The sequence below is a fragment of the Pleuronectes platessa genome, chromosome 14 (genome assembly GCF_947347685.1).
Source record: "Pleuronectes platessa chromosome 14, fPlePla1.1, whole genome shotgun sequence".
Lineage (NCBI taxonomy): Eukaryota > Metazoa > Chordata > Actinopteri > Pleuronectiformes > Pleuronectidae > Pleuronectes > Pleuronectes platessa.
Window position 1 is genome coordinate 6755834 of NC_070639.1, and position 19958 is coordinate 6775791.

The window sequence follows — 19958 nt, forward strand, 5'->3', positions numbered from 1 at the left end:
ATACAAACATAGCAATACATTCAAGTTCTGCTTAAGAATGAGTATAGTAGTATTTCCCCAAAAAATGTAGATGATATAAAATCAAAAATGAAACTACTCATGCATAATAAGTCCATTCTGAGTGTTATATATTAATATATCATGATTATTATACAACTGCCTTCCGACTGCTTTCAACACCTTGACTCTTCGGCTCTTCTCAGCACCTTCATTTCAGCTGCTCCACCAACGTAGACTCATCATCATTCAGTGTTAATGTTTAAAATGAACTGTTTAAGACAATTCCACCTACACATTTGTTAGTGACCTGAACACTTAAATGTCAAGAGTAATTTTTTTTAACCTAAATTTATTATTGATGCATTAACATGTTAACATTTTTCTGTCAAGATGGAGACTTTTGGCTCTGTTATTACAGGTTTCGGCAGTTAAATTTGTAACAAATTATAATAACTGCATCATATTTTATATACCGAACTTAATTAAAAGAAATGTTAAATGATGCCACTATAATTACGTAATGAATGGATTGAAAGAACAGTTATTTGTATGGGTAGGACTGTCAGGCACAGACACAATCTTTTAAGGAAATATTCAAACATTTTCTACTTTGACTCTTAATCCTGTTTTATAACCTCCACAAGGAGGTTATATATTTGTTGAAATTGGCTGTTATCAGGATTATGCAAAAGTTTCCAAAACCGATTTAGTGAAACTGAGTATGATTGGGACATGGAACAAAGACGAACCTATTCAATTTAGATCCGGATCCAGACATTTGTCTTGCATGACTTTCTCTAACATTGCAAAATAGTTTTTTTTGATTACATTTTCACTGATTTTCCAGGGAATAATTCATGGATCTTGACAAAAAAAAATAGAAGGCATTTTCAGGGGCTGATATGTGTGACATTTGGTGCAGCTTGATTGAATTTAAGGCGACTCTTCTGATTGCTATTCTAGTTCTTTTATGTGATTGTACTGGATATCTTTGGGGTTTGGGGTTGTCCAGTCCTTTCTCTGCAAAGGACTGGAAACAAGAGGAAACCGGTTGCTCTGCTCTGTCCGAAGGTAAGAAACACATCTTTAAAGCTCATTATTTATTATGTCATGTGGATTTAACAAATAATAATGTGCTGAATAGAGAATGTGTTAAATGAGTTTTTATATATAAAGTAATAGGTAGAATAATTGACAGTGTTATCAACCCTAGAAATAAACATGGGAGAATAGAGCGCAAGATTTTTCAGAATATTAAGCAGTTCATAATGAAATGAATGAGCACATAAAAATGACCTAATTTAGAGTAAAATAGTAAATGTGCTTTGTTCATTTCCATGGGTTGGACTGGAAAACACCTTGCTTTGAGGTGCATCCGAAAGAAGTGATGCTGCAGCTCATCTCAGAGACATGACATCATCGTTTATATGTGTGTGTGTGTGTGTGTATACGTGCACGAATGTTGTTGCTAAGGGCGTAGGCATTGTGTCTGAGTGTGTGTGTATGTGTGTTGTATTATCTTCCTCTGTCTTCATCAGCTCCATGGATCCTCCTGCTTCAGAACCGGATCCACTCATCACCACCTCCCGCATGGAGACGACATATCACGGATAAGGAAGCAGCCCTGTCTCCGTGCATCACTCCCTCTTGCAGCCCGGCACTTGAACGCACCACTCGGAGACAGACAGATCCGATCAGATGCATTTAAATTAATAAGTCAGACTTTATTTAACTCAGCCTCCACCGCGCGTTAACCCTGCGCTCCCCCGGCTTCATATGGCTTTTTACCCGCGGATCAGCTTCAGGTGAAAAGCTGTGATCATCATCTGCTCCAGTCAGACATGGAAGCGCGCACATCAGAGCCGCTGTGTCAGCCCTGTGTTTACCACGAAGCTTTCAAAGGTAAGACACTCTCTATGTTTCATTTTATTTTGAAATGTCTGCTGTTCGATTCCCTCATGGAGGGTGTACGCCCTGCAGACCCGCTGACCACTCCCCTTCAGCCCCCATCCTCCAGCCCAGCCTGGACCTGCAAGAGATATGACACATGCATTTTGTCTCATACAGGATGTGCTTTGTGTGTATTAATAGGAAGTGAGTTTGTGTCAGTCAGGTCCTGCAGAAGGTGCTGATGTGGTTTTGCTTTGTGCTCAGTGGAGCTACAGGTGAGGAGACCTCTGATGCCTGTGCAGCTGGGTCCAGAGCAGGTGGGCCTGGAGATGCTGTGTCTCTGTGGGCAGCTGGACCTCCTCATCAGGGCACAGATGCAGCAGGTATAGAATAACCGGACCATGATTGCATCAGCGCCAACACTGCAGACATAGCCTACACCCACCTGATCCACTGTCTTCTCAGTCTGCACCAATTTCCATGTAACTGGGAAAGTAAGAATTTAAGTAAAAGCCCCATTTTTCATTAAAAAATATATAATTTATCCAGTGCATCTCCATGAACTGAACCAAAGCAAACTTGATATCTAGGGAGTAACTAATACCAGAGACTGACTGATGTATTGATAAGAAATGAACGATTTGAACCTTTCCAGTTCCACAAACTTTTTTTATAATTGATTTCCCCCCCAGGTGTGTGACATTTTGGGCACTTTTTCAGACAAAGAAATGTTTTTGGGTGGTCACATGACATGCTTTGTGACGTCTTGTCTCAAGAAAGGGCTGTTCCCAAACCAATATTATCATAGTAACTAGATTATCAATGTAATTCTAAGATTTTTATTGTTAATCATTATTAGATTATTCATTTTTCCCCCAGTATATTCTTAAACCTTCATGCTCTCAGCCCAACACTAAGTTTCTTGGAGTAGCAAGTGGTGCGAGGACTTTCTCGTCTTCAGATGTTCTGACTTCTGTCCAGCACCTTGTGTTCATCTAGTTTGGACGTGCGTGCTTTTGTATTCTGTCCGATAGGAGCCTCTCACAGACAGATCGGTATCAGCCTTCATGCTCATTTCACAGAGTAAAAAAGATCTGTATTTACAGTATGTTTATAGTTTACAAAAATTGTTTTATTTTCTCAATTAAATTCTTATTTATAGATACTTAGGATACAGTTTAAGGGTGTGATATATCAAGGCTCACTTGCATTTCTCATAAGAGTTTGATAATGACAAGTTAGGAATCATTGCTAATCCTTCCTTCAGTATATACTGTGTATCGGCCAAGTTACATTCATACAAACATATATATAATTTCAGGTCCAGCCTGTGTCATCGTCATTTTGCATCATTCAGTACAGACGTCATTCTGTATCCTGTGGTTCACAGTTTGTGTGTCACAGTTCCAGGAGCAGTTGGGACAAGGCTGCAGTCCAGAGGAATCAGACACTTTCCAGTCTCAAGGTACGAAGACTCACAGAGTTTAATTATACTTGGATGTAGCACCTGTATTTTAATGTATGAGTTTTTATGCTTCATTCTTAAAGGATCAGATATTCTCGACCAGATGCTGCAGTGCCTTGAACATCTACCAAAGCCTATGCCACAGCTGGAGGTATCACATCTATGATATTAAGTCTTTACAGTCTTTAGAAACAGGTAAAATAAATCATTACCAACAAGGATTTGGGTAATACATTATTGTTCCCCTCTGTTACCTCAGGACTACCTGGACATGATGGGCCTCTCAGCCATGTTTCCTCGTGTAGAGGTGTTCCTTATTCAAGGCAGCCCCGTGGAGATGCTGGAGAGGCCGCCGATGGACGGTGAGAGAGGAGATACATCCCTGTTCTGCAGCAACAGCAGGGACACACGTTTCTCAGTCATTAATTGTAACAGACAAATGTGCAAAAATGCATTTGTAATGTAAATACAGGCATCCAACAACAGCTCTAGATATAGCAGAGTAATATTTTACAATCTTTTCATTGTCCATATCAATATGCATGGATGGAATGTCATGACGATTAACTCTGAACACAAACCTGCCACCCACACACAAGTTAGATTATTGTCATTTTTAACTTTCAATCAAAATAGGCTTCAGTAAATAATAAGTTACATGCAATACTTATACCCCATTGGCTCCAGGCCCCTTGGCCCAGGCTATTACCCGTCATTGCCTCAATCCAGGTAAGTGACATGATCAAAATAGTAAACTTCATCGGTCGGTTGATGCTTCTGTTGCAGATTACTTCTACCACATCGCCAAACTGAACCAACTCTTGGTGCTGAGTCAGCAGCTGGAAGAAGATATCCGACACCTTGGAAGTCATAAATACATCGCCCACCAGCTCTCGGTCATATATGTGAGGAGAAAGATTTACTGTTTTACCTCTTTTGTTCTTCTCTGATCCTTTATGTTTCCAGTCCACCGAAAGTCGCTGTGTGATTCCCCAACTGTCTATTTTTTGTTTTCGCAGCAAGTCATCAGCTCTTTCAGGGGAATTCAGGTCTTCTCTGAAATAAAGAAAGATATTGAGGCCAACTTCAAACAGATGAAGCAGTCTCTGGTGAACGATGAAGGCTCCAGGCACGAGCCTCAGCTGGCTGCTCACTACATCAACTGGTGGGTCACAAAGCAAACGTTCAGCTGCTGGAGAGGATGATGATGATGATAGATAGATAGATAGATAGATAGATAGATAGATAGATAGATTACTTTATTCATCCCCGAAGGGAAATTAAGTCGTCATAGCAGCCGGTACATTTGAATACAATAAAATACAATACCATAGAATAAAATAAAAAATATTGAGGTAGAAAGAATAAAAAACAGAAACACAAGATAAATAGGTAGATAAGGTGCAGTGGCAGATGATGGTAATAGTACTGATGATATGATGGTGATGTTATTGATAGACAGTATATAAAAAATAGTACAGTATATATAGTATATAAAATAACATACTATATATTTATATATGATAGTAATTATACCAATATAATAGCAGTATATAGTAATAATGGCAGCAAAAGTATATATAATAATAATAGTAAATATAATAATAATAATAATAATAATAATAACATGTACACATGTATAAATATGTGTATATAGACTTGTATATACAAAGAATATACAAAGAGTATGATATAATATATGATATATAGTACGGGTATAAATATAAGTATTTGACGATACAATAGATAATATAATATACTATGAGTGTAAGAATATGTAGACTGAGTGTGCAAAAGACAGTATTATTGTATAAAATGATATATAGTATCAATATGGTTTATATTAACGCATATCACATATGATGTGGAGTAAGTGTTCCAGTATATGGAGCGGAGTGTTGTACAGGGTACACAGTGCAAGGAGACAGGAGACTGATTACAACCACGTATTATTCTCTTCGTAGGATATTAGAAATAACTCAGAGCTTAACGTCGGCGGTGCTGTCGCTGCCGGAGGAGCTGACGGACGACCTCCACCAGGCCGTGACCTTCGTGTCCCAGCTCCTGTCCTGACTCTGTATCTACGAGCCCTGACGTTCTGATGCAGCGTCTCCAGGAGTCTCCTGCTTCTAAATGAACTGATGATGGCACGACTCTGAAGAGGTGCTACACAAGTGGATTGGAAAGCCTACTTCATTTACAAATCATCTAGGTTTTTATATTTCCCTCCTGAATGTGACTCGTGTATTTACATGTGGAAAGTCAGCTGTTTGGAAATGAATGTAAGCTTGAGAGATCCCTCCTTGCACTACTGTTAATAAAAACTACTGTTGTTATTTTTTAACCTAAAGTAAATAAAAAAATGAAATGCAATAAAAAGGTGTGTTTGTCAGTTATGGGACATGTTTGCTTCATCGGGTCGATGTGATCACAATGACACACATTTTTACATGTTCTTTTCATTATGGCATGGTGGTGCTGTGGGTTCTGGGTTTGAACCTGACCAGGGTGGACCCCACCTCTCACCTAATGTCAGCTGGGATTGGCTCCGATAATGGATATTGGATGGATCAATAAATAAATAATTTTGTATATAGGATGAATTCTGATTTCCTGTTAATTCAACTATAATATTCAACACAAAGATTCCATTTGATCAGATACGAAAAAGATCAGCAGCATATAATCACATTTGAGAAGCTTTAACCAACTCCATGTTTTCAATTTTCTCAGCTGAAAGATGGAATCCGAATCAAATGATTAATAATTATTTGGTCTCTGTCACCTCGAGTGATGTCTGGGAAAAGAAATTGTTTGGTTTGTTAAATAATGAAAATAGTGTGAATCACAACTATTGAGAACCCAAAGTGAGCAAATCTTCATAACGTTTTTTCTTCTACTTTCTTTTCTTTTATTCTTGTGCTCTATAACTAAATATGTTATAAATTGACTTGTCATAAGTAAAGGTATATGCCCTTTATTTTATTTTATCTTACACTTGAACTAGTAAAAGTATATGTGTATCTTTTCATTTTATTGTATTGTATTTTATAGCAGTACTTGTCTTTATGATTTTATTGTACATCACTTTGTTCACCTTTGGTTTATTTACTCCACAAATAAAGTTGAGTAAGATATCAGAGTAGTTTCACCTGAGTGAAAGCAGCAAGTTAATTAATATATTATATATTATATATATATATATATATATATATATAATATACAGTCTATGATTAAAACACACATTCATGGTCTGAAATGTTGTTTATATTCTACTGAGGAAACAACACGTTGTTTGTGTTATTGTTTCTCTTCTTCTTCTTCACGTAAAGTTGTTTCCTAGGGATGCTTCCTACAGATGTTTTCTACATATGTCTCCTACAGATGTTTCCTAGAGATGTCTCCTACAGATGTTTCCCCTGGTGAGTGGTGCGCACAATGAGAAAAGCCCTAAGGCGGGACTTACCTGTGAGGGACATGTCAGAACACCAAATCACATACGTTCCCGCTGACGTACCGGCCAATCAGGAGCGGGTAGGCTGTCCGGCAGCTTGACTGTGAGAGCTGCGGGGCTGAGGAGGAGGATTTTCATGGAGGGAGTTGAATTCTTTCATTCTGACATCGTTCAGGTTTGAAAACAAAGCTCCGGTGAAAGTGGCAGAAGAATGAAAACATGTGAAAAAGGTAAGTTTGAGACCCAGCGAGCTGTGAGTTCATCCGCCAATCACATTCAAGCTGAGGACGAGTTCAGGAAATGATCGCTGACATCTCTCTGTGCGTCAAATCACGTGTTAGCTAAACAAGTAGGAGCTCGATCCATACACAGTGTTGTTTTATCTTCAATCGAGATGAGAACCTGCTTCTACTCTGCCGAAGTGTCCTCGAGCAACAAGCAGCTCCGCCCAGCGGCGGGGGCGTGTAACACAACATGTTAGGCGCCTGTCACTCAGCAGAGGAGGGTTGTTAGTCCGCAACATTTAGTTTGGTTCCAATTCAACAAATAACAGTCTTATTATTATCTTAGAATATTATCTTTTTATCATACAGCTCTTATTATGAGAAGCAGCCAGAATTACGTCATGATTGATTGATGCAATGATTAATCGATTAGGTTATTATGTTTGAGTAAAAATATCAAATATTTGTCATTTCGAGCTTCTCAAATGTCAAGATCTTTGTTAGTAATATGAATAAGAGCCGTGCTGATATGGATTTGTAATGATATTAAGTGAAACATTTCCAACACCAATATATTGGCTTTATATTAAAAACAAAAGGTATGCGGTAATGATTCTTAATATGTTATAATAAAAACATTATGACAAATACGTAATTGAATCTTGATATTTTTTTACAGTTTAACCATAAACTTTATTATGAATACAATATGTTAATACAGCCAAACATGTAGAACTTGAATTAAGATAATATACTATGTATTTGATTTTTATAAAGTGTATAAATGTAGATCTTTTCTGTATTTTTTATGTGTAAAATAAAAGTTTTTATATTGGTGCATCTACAGTCTTAACTAAATATTGTTTGATTTTGAACTGTTCTCTGTCTTATTCTAGGGACAATTGTAAACTGATTATTAGTTTAAATGCACCGAATAGCACTAAGAAGAGTTCATGTGCCAGGGATGTGATGATATTGTTGTGTTCCTTTCCTCTTTTGGTACAAATCCCATTGACACTGGTATTGATTCTCTGATTAAGGTGCAATATTAATAGTATCAATACTTTGGGGATCAAGCAACATAACAATACTGGAGATCAGGTTATCAGCCAGATATTCATAATTATGTCAACCTTAGCTTGATACTGATCAAGTATCTATTATTGTGATCGTACAATCTGTTTCTTTTAACCATAAGCCTCAGACACTGATCATTATGTGTTTCCAGATGCAGGGAACCACACACACACACACACCTGAGTCCTGTGTAAAGATCTGAGGAGTGAGATGATCCCCGAGTCCACAGCTGCAGCCGAGTCCAGGTCCTCAGAGCAGACGTGAGCATCTACTTTACCTTGTTTACTGACAGTTGTGTTCCCTTGAATAATTTTAGTTTATAATTAACGTCATCTAATTTCATGTTTTTTTTGCGATTCCCAGTAAGAAATCGCATGATGAGGCTAACTCCTCTGGTGCTGTCAATCATTCTGAGGACGAGTCGGGAAACGAGAATCAACAAAAGAACGGGGTACATGTTTTTGTACTGATGACAGATTCTTCAGCTCGCTAACTGCTGTAAAAAGAGCAGCGGATGAAGAGCAGTAATATTGACAGAGGAGGGATGTGCACATTGAGTAAAACACGCACACAATGCACAATCCCATGATTGCAATTATAACGATCTACATCGTTGTGGATCAAATTTAGAAATGAAACCTTCAACGCTTTTGATTTACATCTTAAAAAAAGTCGTAATTTCTTTAAAGCCCAAAAGGAAAATATTAATTTAGCTTCTGCCATGTGAGATTTTTCTGCATTTCTTTCTCACATGTTGCATTTTCAGAGAAGACGGAAAAGAGCTCACAAGGGCTCAGAGAATGTCAAACGCAAAAGTGCCAGAGCCGGCTGCAGCCGCGTCGGCAGAGCGAGAGGCCGCCGCGGTACACGGAGACATGTGGAGAACGTCACCCTGTTCGAGGTTATCACTATGGGCAGGAGTGCCATGCGGGTAGGATAACTCTCCTCTGTAACCAATAAGGAAGTATACACTAGATACTTCTGAATATAGACAGCATAAACAGAATTCAGTGGTAACAGCATTACACACTGAAACTTCTCATTCAGTTGCGTACAAACAACGTTTACAGTTATAAAAACAGAAAGTGTCTATACTTGAAAACCCCTGATGAAACCAGCGAGGATAAACTGATTATTATCTATAATGTTTTCAGGACATTAACATAAACTCACTGTGACTCTTGTGGGAAACAGGCGGTGATAGACGACTGGATTCAGGCTTATGTGACGGACAGGGACTCGTCTCTCCTCGATCTCATCAGCTTCTTCATCCACTGCTGTGGATGCAAAGGTGAGCACACAGACAAACACACACACACACACAAACACACACAGGCAGAACACACCGATTCATGTCTTTGTTTCCCTTCTGTCTTCATCAGGTGTGGTCACAGCAGAGATGTGTCAGAGCAAAGAGGACAGTGATGTGATGAGTAAGATGGTGGAGGAGCTGGACGAGGTGCGACGTCTTGAATCTGCCTTAACGACGTCTTGAGCCCCTCAGTGACGACACTCTGAACTGAAACTGTGTGACTGTGTGCGTCTCAGGTGGCGAGCATGCAGTACAAAAAGTTTCTGGCCTTCCCGTGGATCCTCACAGTGACGTGGCCCATGGACACAGTCAGTGCAACACAACTCCTTTTTCTGCACTTTTTCTCTTCCCCATCCTTCACGCTAGGAAGTTAGAGAAAAACAATTGAGACTATTGAGTGATTCACTTCTCGAACTTACAAAGTGGTTTCCCTCCCTATTTCCCCCCCTCCTCTCTGCTGCAGGACAGCGTGGAGTATCCCCTCACACAGCCAGGTCCCTACGGTCGCTGGTTCCACTCCGAGTTCTGTGACTTCGTGTCGGTGCTGGTGGCTCAGTGTCAGCACAGCGTCGTGTTCGACAGTTACCTGATGAACACGCTGATCTCGCTGCTCACGGAGCTGTCGAACTCGTACATACGGGCCTTCAGACACACCTGTACGCTCGCAGGTGAGGATCAGTGAGCACATCAGACACACACACACACACACACACGCACACGAACACACACACACACAGGTATGTGAGTAAACCAATCTGCTCTCTTGTTTTCTCTAATAAGCGGTGAAGCTGTTGAGTGCTCTGGTGGGCGTGGCTCTGAGCCTGAGTGTCGGGATTGAAAACAGTCAGAAGCTGTGCAAGGTGCAGAAGACAAAGACCACGCGCCAGAAAGTGACGCCGCAGCTGGAGAGAATACAGAAGAAGATCGCAGAGGTGAGACATGTCACCCTGTGCCCGGCTGGAGTGAGGAGAGAGTAGAAGATTTGAAACTTTGCTCTGTGTCACGTCTTTCCTTCCTCTTGCTCCTCCAGCTGCAGGGGAAGAGGGTGGAGATAGAGAGCATGATGGACATCGTCTTTAAAGGGGTTTTTCTCAAGAGATATCGGTAAATTAGCTTCACTGAGTACGCTGGTCGTAGCTGAATGTTTAATATGCATCATCGTCACAATTGAGTCAGCGTGTGTGTCTGTGTGTGTGTGTGTGTGTGTGTGTGTGTGTTTCCGGGCAGCGATGTGCTTCCAGAAATTCGCTCTATCTGCGTGGAGGAGTTGGGTTTGTGGATGAAGCTCTACAGTTCTGAGTTCCTGAACGACACCTACCTCAAATACATTGGCTGGATGATGTACGACAAAGTAAATAACAGCAAAGTCACATTTTTTTTTTATCTTGTCCAATATAATGATTAGAAATGTAAAAAAACAAGCTATTCACTGTGTTTATAAATCTAAGGTGCTGCTGTGCATATCATCTTTCTTTCTCTTAGATACCAGATGTGCGTCTCAAGTGTGTGTTAGGTTTGCAGCGTTTGTTTGAGGATCCTCTGCTTCTCCCCAAACTTGACCTGTTCACCAGCCGCTTCAAGGTAACCCAACTGGCTTAAAGCTGCATCGATGGACCATAGCCACTAGGGGGGAGTAAAACATTAAAACATCTGCCTCTATTCAGTCAATTTATGGAATTCTACCAGTTTCTTAACTATCTGAGTTTTCTGCTGGAAATGAGTTCTATGAAATCTGTGAATACTGAATCATAAACCGACTGTAAAAACTAAATTAAGAACAAAGTAGGCCACTAAGTCTAAAGAGCTCCAGAGATGGAGTTTTTCACACTACAAGCAACATAAATATGTGTGGCGTTTACTGTTTGTGTTTTAGGAGCGGTTGATCTCCATGACGCTGGACAAGGACAATGAAGTGTCCGTACAGACCATGAAGCTGCTGCTTCTCATCTCCAGGTCAGTCACCAACATGTTTGTTGTTCTTATCCTTTATTTTCTATCCATCCTACACGTTTTCCCGCTATTTGCTTAACTTACAATACTTTCGCAGAACATGTGATGATGTGCTGAGTCCAGACGACTACAAGCAGCTGCTCCAGTTGGTTTACTCCTCACAGCGACCTCTAGCCGCCGCCGCAGGGGAGCTGCTCTACTTGAGGTGAGTTGAACCTGAGAAGAAAATTAAACAAAACAAAACATTCAAAAAACAGTTAATTCATGTTTAACCGGATATTGTTGGTTCCTCTCAGGCTTCTCAGCTCTGGAGCTCATACGTCTGATTCCCAGGACGAAATAAATGAGGAGGAGGCGCATAGAGTCCAAACATCTGCCAGACTGAAGTCTCTGCTGCAGTTTCACCAGGAGTCTGAGGTGAAATCTGTCGGCTCTTTCAGGGTTTCAGTTTATTTTCACATCATGATGTTGTGTGTTTTTTTATGGACCATGTTCCCAGACATGAACTGACATATCTGTGTGTGTGTGCAGCTGCACAAACACGTAGTGTACCTGGTGGACAGCCTGTGGGACTGTGGCGGAGCTCTGCTGAAGGACTGGGCTGCACTCACGTCCATACTGCTGCAGGAACCGTCCTCACACGGTCCAGGTGAGACAATGTGTGTGTGTGTCAATGTGTGTGGTTCTGTGTGAGTGATGGAACAGGCAATGATACCTTTATTATTTATTATGGATAACGATTGGTCATCTGACAAGAGTTCTTTAAACCCATTGATGACTAGTGTCCTCACCTAACCCACTGCAGTATGTAGTGATTAGTGAGAGCAGCCGTACATCTAAATACTGTCTCATCATCTAAATACCTTATTCTCGTCTACAGGATGTTTTGTAGAATAACAATGTTCTAAAGAATGAAATGTATTTTGTCCTTGTTTTCTCTCCATGTGATTTTAAGAGCACTTTTATTATTGTTTTAAATTCAACATCTTTTATTTGTATTTTTAAATGGTTATTATTGCTTATTAATAATATGTTGTGTGTAGTTAGCAGCCTACTTTACCATATATTGACTGTGTGTGTATCTAGGTCTTACACTGTCACAACAGGCACTGCTCGTCGAGATCCTGGTGGCGTCGGTGCGTCAGGCCTCAGAGGGACCAGCCCTGGCCGGTAGAAGTGGAGCGAAGAAGGTCAGTGAGGGAAAATATTCCAAATTTCAATCAAATCCGGAATTCAATTTTACTTGTGAAATTTACTTTGGACTGTGGCATCTATGAAAATCAACAAGTGTACTGTGGTATATTAAAATTCCAGGCAATGAACGCCAGAGAAAAGAAGCTTCAGATCGATGACTGCACCAAACTCACCCAACATCTCCTCACTGTTCTTCCAAAGCTACTGAATAAGGTTTTTATTCCTCAGATAGTTGTGACATTTAATTCGGTGGAGAACCTTCTTCTCTCTGTACGTTACACTGTCATGTCTGCTTCGTGATGTCGGTTTGACAGTTTTCAAGTGGCGCAGATGTCGTTGCCTCCCTGTTGAGGATTCCTCAGTTCTTCATCCCTGAGTGTCCTGAGGCTGAAAACACACAGGTCCGGACATTCAACTTACACAATCATGACAAATGTCTCAGAACGTCCCAGTCTGCAGATTCTAGAACCAACTGGTTCTGTTCTCGTCTCCCACCTCAGGCGCTTTCCAGCTTGGTGGCAGAGCTGGGAGCTGTGCTGGACTTCCACTCGGGCCCCGCTGTTGTGGAGGCAGCGGCTCGCACGTACCTGAGTCTGTGTGGAGGGGAGACGTCCTGTGGCTCCGTGGCGCGGGACGCCAGAGACTCTCTGGTTCAGACCTGGGTGGACAAACTGACAGCTCTGCTGGAGGACTCTTTGCAGGTGGTAGGCCTCAAAATCCTTCAAACAGGATTTAAGTGGGAAAATCCATCTTTTGTGTTATTTCGTACATCTAAGATCACAGATGATGAACATTGAGCCTGTGTCAAGAAACCAACTCACTACTTCCTGTTTATCTGTGACAGGGCGACTGCTTCTCTGCGGATGAGGAGAAAACCGGGGACATTTTATCCACGCTGAGGAAACTCAGAGCTTTCCAGAAGTAAGATCTGAATGAAGTGTGAGCCTCTGATGTCCTGATCCTGGTCTGAGAGTAATGAGCATGTGTATCTGCTTCTCTCTGTGTTGCTGTAGCTGTCACGACCTCTCTCGGTGGAGTCTGTTCCAGCTGCTCTCTCCTCTCCTGTCAGCGGGAGGAGCTCCACCCGAGGTACCGTCACTGCCCCCTGGACGATGATTTGAACCTCCCCGGGTTTATCTATTCATCCTCTTCTTTTATATTTTCTTTATTGTCTTTCTCTTCCCTGGTGTCTGAAGGTTCTGCTGGAGGTTCTGCAGTGTCTGTGTTTCTTCATGATCTGGTCCCTCAATGGGAGCAGTGGAACTCTGACATCCAGAGTGAGTTACCACTGATCTGATAAGCTCATAACCGTAGTTAGTGTAAATGTGAAATGTAAAGATATAAGATGCTGATGTTTTTTTTCCATAAATGAAAATCCATTATATACAATATATCTATCTAAAATATATGGGTTTAGGGTTATTTCTAAGAATACGGATAAGTCATAAGTCAACTCGTGTGATCCATCAAATCCAGCAACAGCAGCGACTGACAGCTGCGTGTCCTATCCTGGGAATGTTGGTATAACCATTCATACTGGTGCATTTGTCAGTTACCAGTACTTTCAGTTAACACGAATGCGTCCCCCTCCTCCACGTTTGTTTTTCGACATTTTGACGAAATTTTTTATATGAGTGTGATTGCATTTCTAGAGAGGCCCATGCTCTTCAATTCCCTTTTTGAAAACTTGAACACCAACACAATATGTGTCCCAATACTATGTGTGTGTGTGTGTGTGTGTGTGTGTGTGTGTATTTAAGGAGAAGGCCGTGGCTCAGAGGCTCCAGCTGCGTCTCTTCTGTGAGCGGAGTCATCACTGTCTCTCTCACTCCGACCACAGCGTCAGACATCAGGTGGGCAGCAGCCGTCAGGTGTCGGTTTCGGCACCGTTTACTCTTTTATTTGAGCATTTTCCAATCGTTCTGTCATTTCTCTGTCTTTAGGCTTTCCTGGGTGTGTGTGACGTCCTGGTGGCTCATTCCTACCAGACCCATGTGTGGGATCCCACCTCCTTCGGTCCGCTGCTCCACACGCCCAGTCCCAAACTGCAGAGGGCGCTGTCGACCTTTGTATGCTTGCACGTCTTTGTTGGCTCAGACTGCGACAGTCAGAGCAGAGGTGAGAATGTTTCCTTCACCTTCAGTCTGCGGGAGTTTGACAGTAGACAGATGTTTTCACATCCATCTCTGTGCTCATAATAAATCAGCACATGAAAATCATTTAGTCACAAATAGTTTGGTTCATTCAGTAGCTTGTACAAATGTGAAAGATCCTGGATTTGTTTTTGTTTCAATGCCTGAGAAGGAGTCGATGCAGCAGTAACACGTTATTTTACAGGTTCTGTATTTTCCACCTGAAAATGTTTTGTTTCAAACTTTAAATTAAGATATTACCAAGATAGAAATGTGGTTATACTAATAAAGAAAATTGCAAAAATTTAAGTTTCTACAGTTTTGAAGGACTTTAAAATACATTTGTTTATTTTAGTTCTAGACAAATTAAAAATAGTGCATAGACTCATACAAATATCCATTATTCTAAATTCTTAATTTTTCTATTTTATGACTTTGAACTATTATTCATTATATATAGGCTTGATAATCAGTAAACAATAATTACATTAACATTAATGCTGCATGTGGGTTGAAATTCTAAATGTTGGTCTTTCAAACTGATGAGATCAGACCTGTAAAACAAGATGTAGCACACTTGTGGAAGCTCTGGTGGACACTGACGTGTGTTTATGAACTATTCTTCAAAACAAATTATGAACTTTAGAAAATTATAAGTTAAGTGTCAAGAAAACTAGGTGGAAAATATAGAATATAGAACCAATATATAAATGCAACTTTTTCACAATGTAACTTAAACAAATTAATTGCCAGATAGGGCACTTATCATCACTTTCACAAATTTTCCAGAGAACAATTCATGGATCCTGATGAAAAGAATCAGGTGGACTTTGATCTATGTGGAATTGAGTGCAGATCCAAATACAAAGACAGTTCGAGTGAATTGAATTGTGGTTGGATTTGGGGCCTTGGCTCGACTGTGTGCCTTCTAGCTTAATATGTTATGCATTTTAAAGATGAAAGTTTCAGGACTTCTACAAAACTGAGAATAGGTTTTATTTTCTCTGTAAACTTTTCAGATAAAGGTTTCTGCTTCATATTTGTGTGTTTGACAAACTTGTGTTCAGGCAGAGTCTGAGGACACCCAGGAGAAAACGAGGTGCTGTACATGCCCAGTAGATGGCACTCTCACTCTGCCCGAGTGTCCGCCTGCTGAGCCTCGGTTCAGAGCGCGGTAACAACATGCAGATATTAAATGCACGGCCACGCGTTTGGCGGAGTGACTCACTGCAGAGCCGCCTGCCGACTGCAAATGGGCCCTGATTTGCAACCTGACCTGACAATTGACCCTCAATTACAAAGGAAAACCTGTTAATACCTTCAGACTGAAACAGGGCCGACTAATTTGTATGAAAGGATGTTCGACTTTGTTATGCAAAGTGATGCAGCTTGTAAATTGATGAGGACAGTATGCCTCTGTGTGATCTCAAATGAGGAAAACAAGATTGACATGTTGGAAATACATACGGGGTGTTCTCTTTGGGAAGTCCTGCAGGTAAACCCAGGAATTCATTCACGGCTCCACTGTAACGAAAAAAACACATTTCTTTATTAGCTTTCATGAAGGCTTCTACTTCCAGAAACATATTGCATCCAAATACGGGAGAGTCCGCAGAAGTCAATAAATGTCCTGGCGGGAATTTCTTAAATGTTCAACCGAATACAATTCAGGATTATTGGTTTTTGAACATGTAATAAAAAGTCGTTGTTTTATTGGATTTGCCTGGTAACAGTTTTGTTGTATAGACAGTGTTTTCGATTAGTTGCTGGATCAGAGATCACTCGAAGGGCAAGGGCACTGAGTTAAATCATAAAATCAGGGCAATCTTTTTTCCGTGAGAAAATTCCATTAACTCTGGCTCACCTCCGCGTCTGTTTTATGAGCCCTGCGAAAGATTGAAGCCACATGGTGTCACAACCATAACTCTGCTCTTATGTTATCTTTGATTTCCACCTGCTAAAGCCATTGTCCCGAAACAAACTGAAACACTCTTTCCCTCTCGCGCTTTGTTCTTTTCCTTTCTGTTATATGATTTCTCATGATTAATCACTCCTCTTACTCCCTCCCCCCCCGCTCTCCACCACTTCACATCCGACCGCACGCTTCCCCTCCCGTCTGGCTCCGTCAGTCAGCGAAGGCTCTGAGGTGGAGAGGCTGGAGGACCTTCACAGACGGAGAAATCTGCTGGCGGCCTTCTGCAAACTGATAGTGCACGGGGTGCTGGAGATGAGCACGGCCGCTGAGGTCTTCATGTATTACACAAAGGTAAAGGGATAGTTCAACAGTTTGGGGAAAGGTACTAAACAAGGGGAAACAAACGCTGTGACTCGGTCCAAAGGTGAAAAAATCTGACCCTCAGCCCCTCTTAAGTTTGTCTCATGGACACAAACAGCCAATGAACTTACTGAACACAGGCCCAAGTGTCCTTATATTGTTCCATTGTGCACCGTGCATCTATGTTGTGGTTAAACACACCAGAAAGAAGTTTTCTAGGATGTGTTTGAACAGGGTTATGTGCCAGAGTGTTTCTTGTTTTGGGGACATGTAGTCCAACTGCCTGTGAAACTATAAATATTTGCTCTAACAATTTGTTGCTTTTATGGATTACACAAATGTGTTTTTTTTCTTTGATGCTTACATGCCCAATAACTTAACTCTTATTTCCCTCAGTATTATAACGACTTTGGAGACATCATCAAGGAGACCATGTACAGGGCCAGACAGACGGATAAGATAGAGAGTTCTCGCACACTAGTCCTCTGTTTGCAACAGGTAAGGTTACTTCATATGCATCCAAAAATAACGATTGTGAACCACTCACAAGCAGAAAGATGCTGATGTGGGTTTTCTTCTGCGCTCCTCAGCTGTTTGCGCGACTTAAAAAGGAGCAGGCGAGCGGTGGCAGGGCTCAGGCCGGAGTCCAGACCTTCACCAGCATCAAGGAGCTGGCCAGGCGCTTCGCCCTCACCTTCGGGGACCCCGTCAAGTTTCGAGAGTGCGTCGTCATGATGCACAGGTGAGCGCAGGTTCTCAGGATCTGGAGTCAGTACTTGCAGGTTTTTGTGCCTCACCGTCTTTGTCTTTGTGTTAATTAATTCAGGACGGGGATCGAGTTTGTGTTCCAAGAGTTTAACCAGACCCCGGAGACACCGACGCCACCGCTCCTCTCGTACCTGACCATCCTCAGCGAGTTCTCCAGCAAGCTGCTCAAACCAGACAAGAAGACGGTGTAAGTGCCGCACCTCCAAACAGTGCTTTTTAAATCTCATAAACCTGGCGTTTTCTGATGACTGTTTGTGTCTGTGCAGGTTCATGTACCTGCAGAAACACACAGCGGAGCTTTTCATAAACCTCAGAGACGAGTGCTGGCAGCCGCTCGTCTACTATCGGGCTTCCCTGCTGACTGCGGCTGAAGGGGAGGATGCTGTGTCCGGTGTCAGCTCCGACAGGAAGCCCTGCCCGCCCAATCGCTCTCCCTTCTCCAAACAGAAACTAGAAGGTACCGCACCACACAGAACAGAGAGATCATGTTATTTACGAGCTACTTCACATGTGCATCTTTTTGTTTCTCAGGAAGTAAGTCTCCCTGCCTGTTCATCCCTGTCGACTCCAAAGTGTGCAAAGGTCACAGATCTACATTCAGTCCAAGGTGAGGCCGACGATGATTTCACACTTTCTGATTTATATTTGAACAAAAATAAAATCCCCACTCATCATCTCACCCATATTAACGATGGTCAACTCCTCAGTCATCAGGAGAAAACAATTGACGTGGATCAATTTTCTATTCCACTGGAACCTGCTGCACGAGGTCTGAACCCAGAGGGGTCCGTCCTCAGCTCGAGCAACGAGGGGGAGGACGACACTGTGGAGATCGAGCTCTGAATTCGAGGAGGTGGAGGATATCGGTGTTGAGGAACATCGGCGAGTGACTTTAGTTTATTTTTTGTGTTCTGTGTTCAGACGTCCAGACCTACCAGCATCCAAAGTTCCTTAGCGTTTCGTACATTATGATTTTTAAGAGGAGACCAGCTTTAAGGATTAATGTTCTGTCTTCAAAGCCCCAAAACAGACCAATGAATAGGTAAATGGACTCTATTTATAAGGAGCTTTTCTAGTCTTATGGACCACACAAAAAGCTTCCCAGTAAAAGTCTCATTTGCACATTCACGCAGCGCTTCAGGGGGAATTAGGGGCTCATTATTTGTCCAACTTCAGAATGCAGACTGGAGAAGCTGGGGATTGAACCACTGCTCTCTGGTTTGTGGACAACCCTCTATCTCCTGATAGCCAATTCAAATGACTGTTGTCTGTGTAGCCCAAAAATGATCTTTAGAGCTTTTATATCTTTGCCATTGTGTTGTATTGTCGTCTAGAAGGTATTGAAAACACATCGATAGTCAATGTTCCCGAACTGCAACAAACATGGGAGATCCCACTGTCGTCCTGTGATAAACACTCTTTAGAACTCCGAATGTGCAATAACCCGACCCTGAAAGTAGGCCCTGGATAATTGAATCATGTTCAAGTAACATTTGTTAAGCATTTAAGTGCTCAGCTGTTAAAGAGAACAAGTTGCCCTATTCAAAATCATGTATTATAAGATAAGATGAACCTTTATTGATCCTCCGTAGAGGAAATTCCCAAGTGACACAGCATCATTAAGAAGGAGCAGCACAAGGGGAGATTATAGTGAGAATAAAAATATGAATCAAAAATAGAAATATTAAATATACATATATTTTCCAAAATGTGCAATATAAGGATGAAGGTTGAGGTCCATGTTAACCGAATCCCGCGGGTGTAAATGTGTTTGGGTCTGTTAGGAGGGAAGTGGGAAAGTTTTGAGTCTTTTTATATTTATGGTATTTATTGAAAATTATAAACAGGAAAACACCAGGTTTACTCTCAACAATAAATAATGCCAAGTACAAGCAGAATTTAAAATTTTGCAGTTGGACTTGAGCTGCAACTTTTATCTGTGTGTACAGATTTTCATTTATCGCTTCACATGTCGATTGTATTTGAAAGTTACTGGTGACACCAAGTGATTTATTTGTTGATTTGGATCAAACTCAGGTCCATGATTGGTCTTTGTTTATTATCTGGGGTTGGTTAAGAATTATGCCTCTACTACATGTCACTTTATTATTGCTCCTTATAGGAAATGCTGGGTTTAAGTTCCCTTAAAACTACCTATGTATTGTAAAGTAAAATAAATAAAAAACATTTTACAAAGTGAGACATTTTGTAAAGGTT

At 41.2% G+C, this 19958-nt stretch overlaps 2 protein-coding genes across 3 annotated transcripts; both read left to right on the plus strand.

Moving 5' to 3' along the window:
* The first annotated feature begins 70 nt into the window (after nt 1-70).
* Nucleotides 71-5682, plus strand: si:ch211-218d20.15 (uncharacterized). The gene is made up of 8 exons (XM_053439052.1): nt 71-1902; nt 2155-2273; nt 3295-3355; nt 3439-3506; nt 3615-3717; nt 4142-4260; nt 4375-4520; nt 5320-5682. Exons 1-8 carry the CDS (start codon nt 1842-1844, stop codon nt 5426-5428), a joined length of 786 nt encoding a protein of 261 aa, XP_053295027.1. The 5' UTR covers nt 71-1841; the 3' UTR covers nt 5429-5682.
* A 1210-nt stretch (nt 5683-6892) lies between these two features.
* Nucleotides 6893-19941, plus strand: si:ch211-269e2.1 (cohesin subunit SA-2). 2 transcript variants are annotated; one of them, XM_053439053.1, is made up of 32 exons: nt 6893-7039; nt 8262-8370; nt 8474-8561; nt 8877-9041; nt 9305-9401; nt 9493-9569; nt 9659-9730; nt 9886-10090; nt 10203-10354; nt 10453-10526; nt 10650-10773; nt 10905-11003; nt 11296-11375; nt 11470-11577; nt 11669-11789; nt 11904-12021; nt 12459-12562; nt 12687-12779; nt 12881-12967; nt 13067-13270; nt 13411-13487; nt 13580-13655; nt 13763-13843; nt 14327-14419; nt 14510-14684; nt 16828-16964; nt 17370-17471; nt 17564-17715; nt 17800-17928; nt 18008-18198; nt 18273-18348; nt 18449-19941. In XM_053439053.1, exons 2-32 carry the CDS (start codon nt 8321-8323, stop codon nt 18582-18584), a joined length of 3543 nt encoding a protein of 1180 aa, XP_053295028.1. In that variant the 5' UTR covers nt 6893-7039; nt 8262-8320; the 3' UTR covers nt 18585-19941. The 2 variants fall into 2 exon arrangements, with proteins under 2 accessions (XP_053295028.1, XP_053295029.1); XM_053439054.1 differs by having other exon boundaries at nt 13067-13267.
* Nucleotides 19942-19958: the final 17 nt, after the last annotated feature.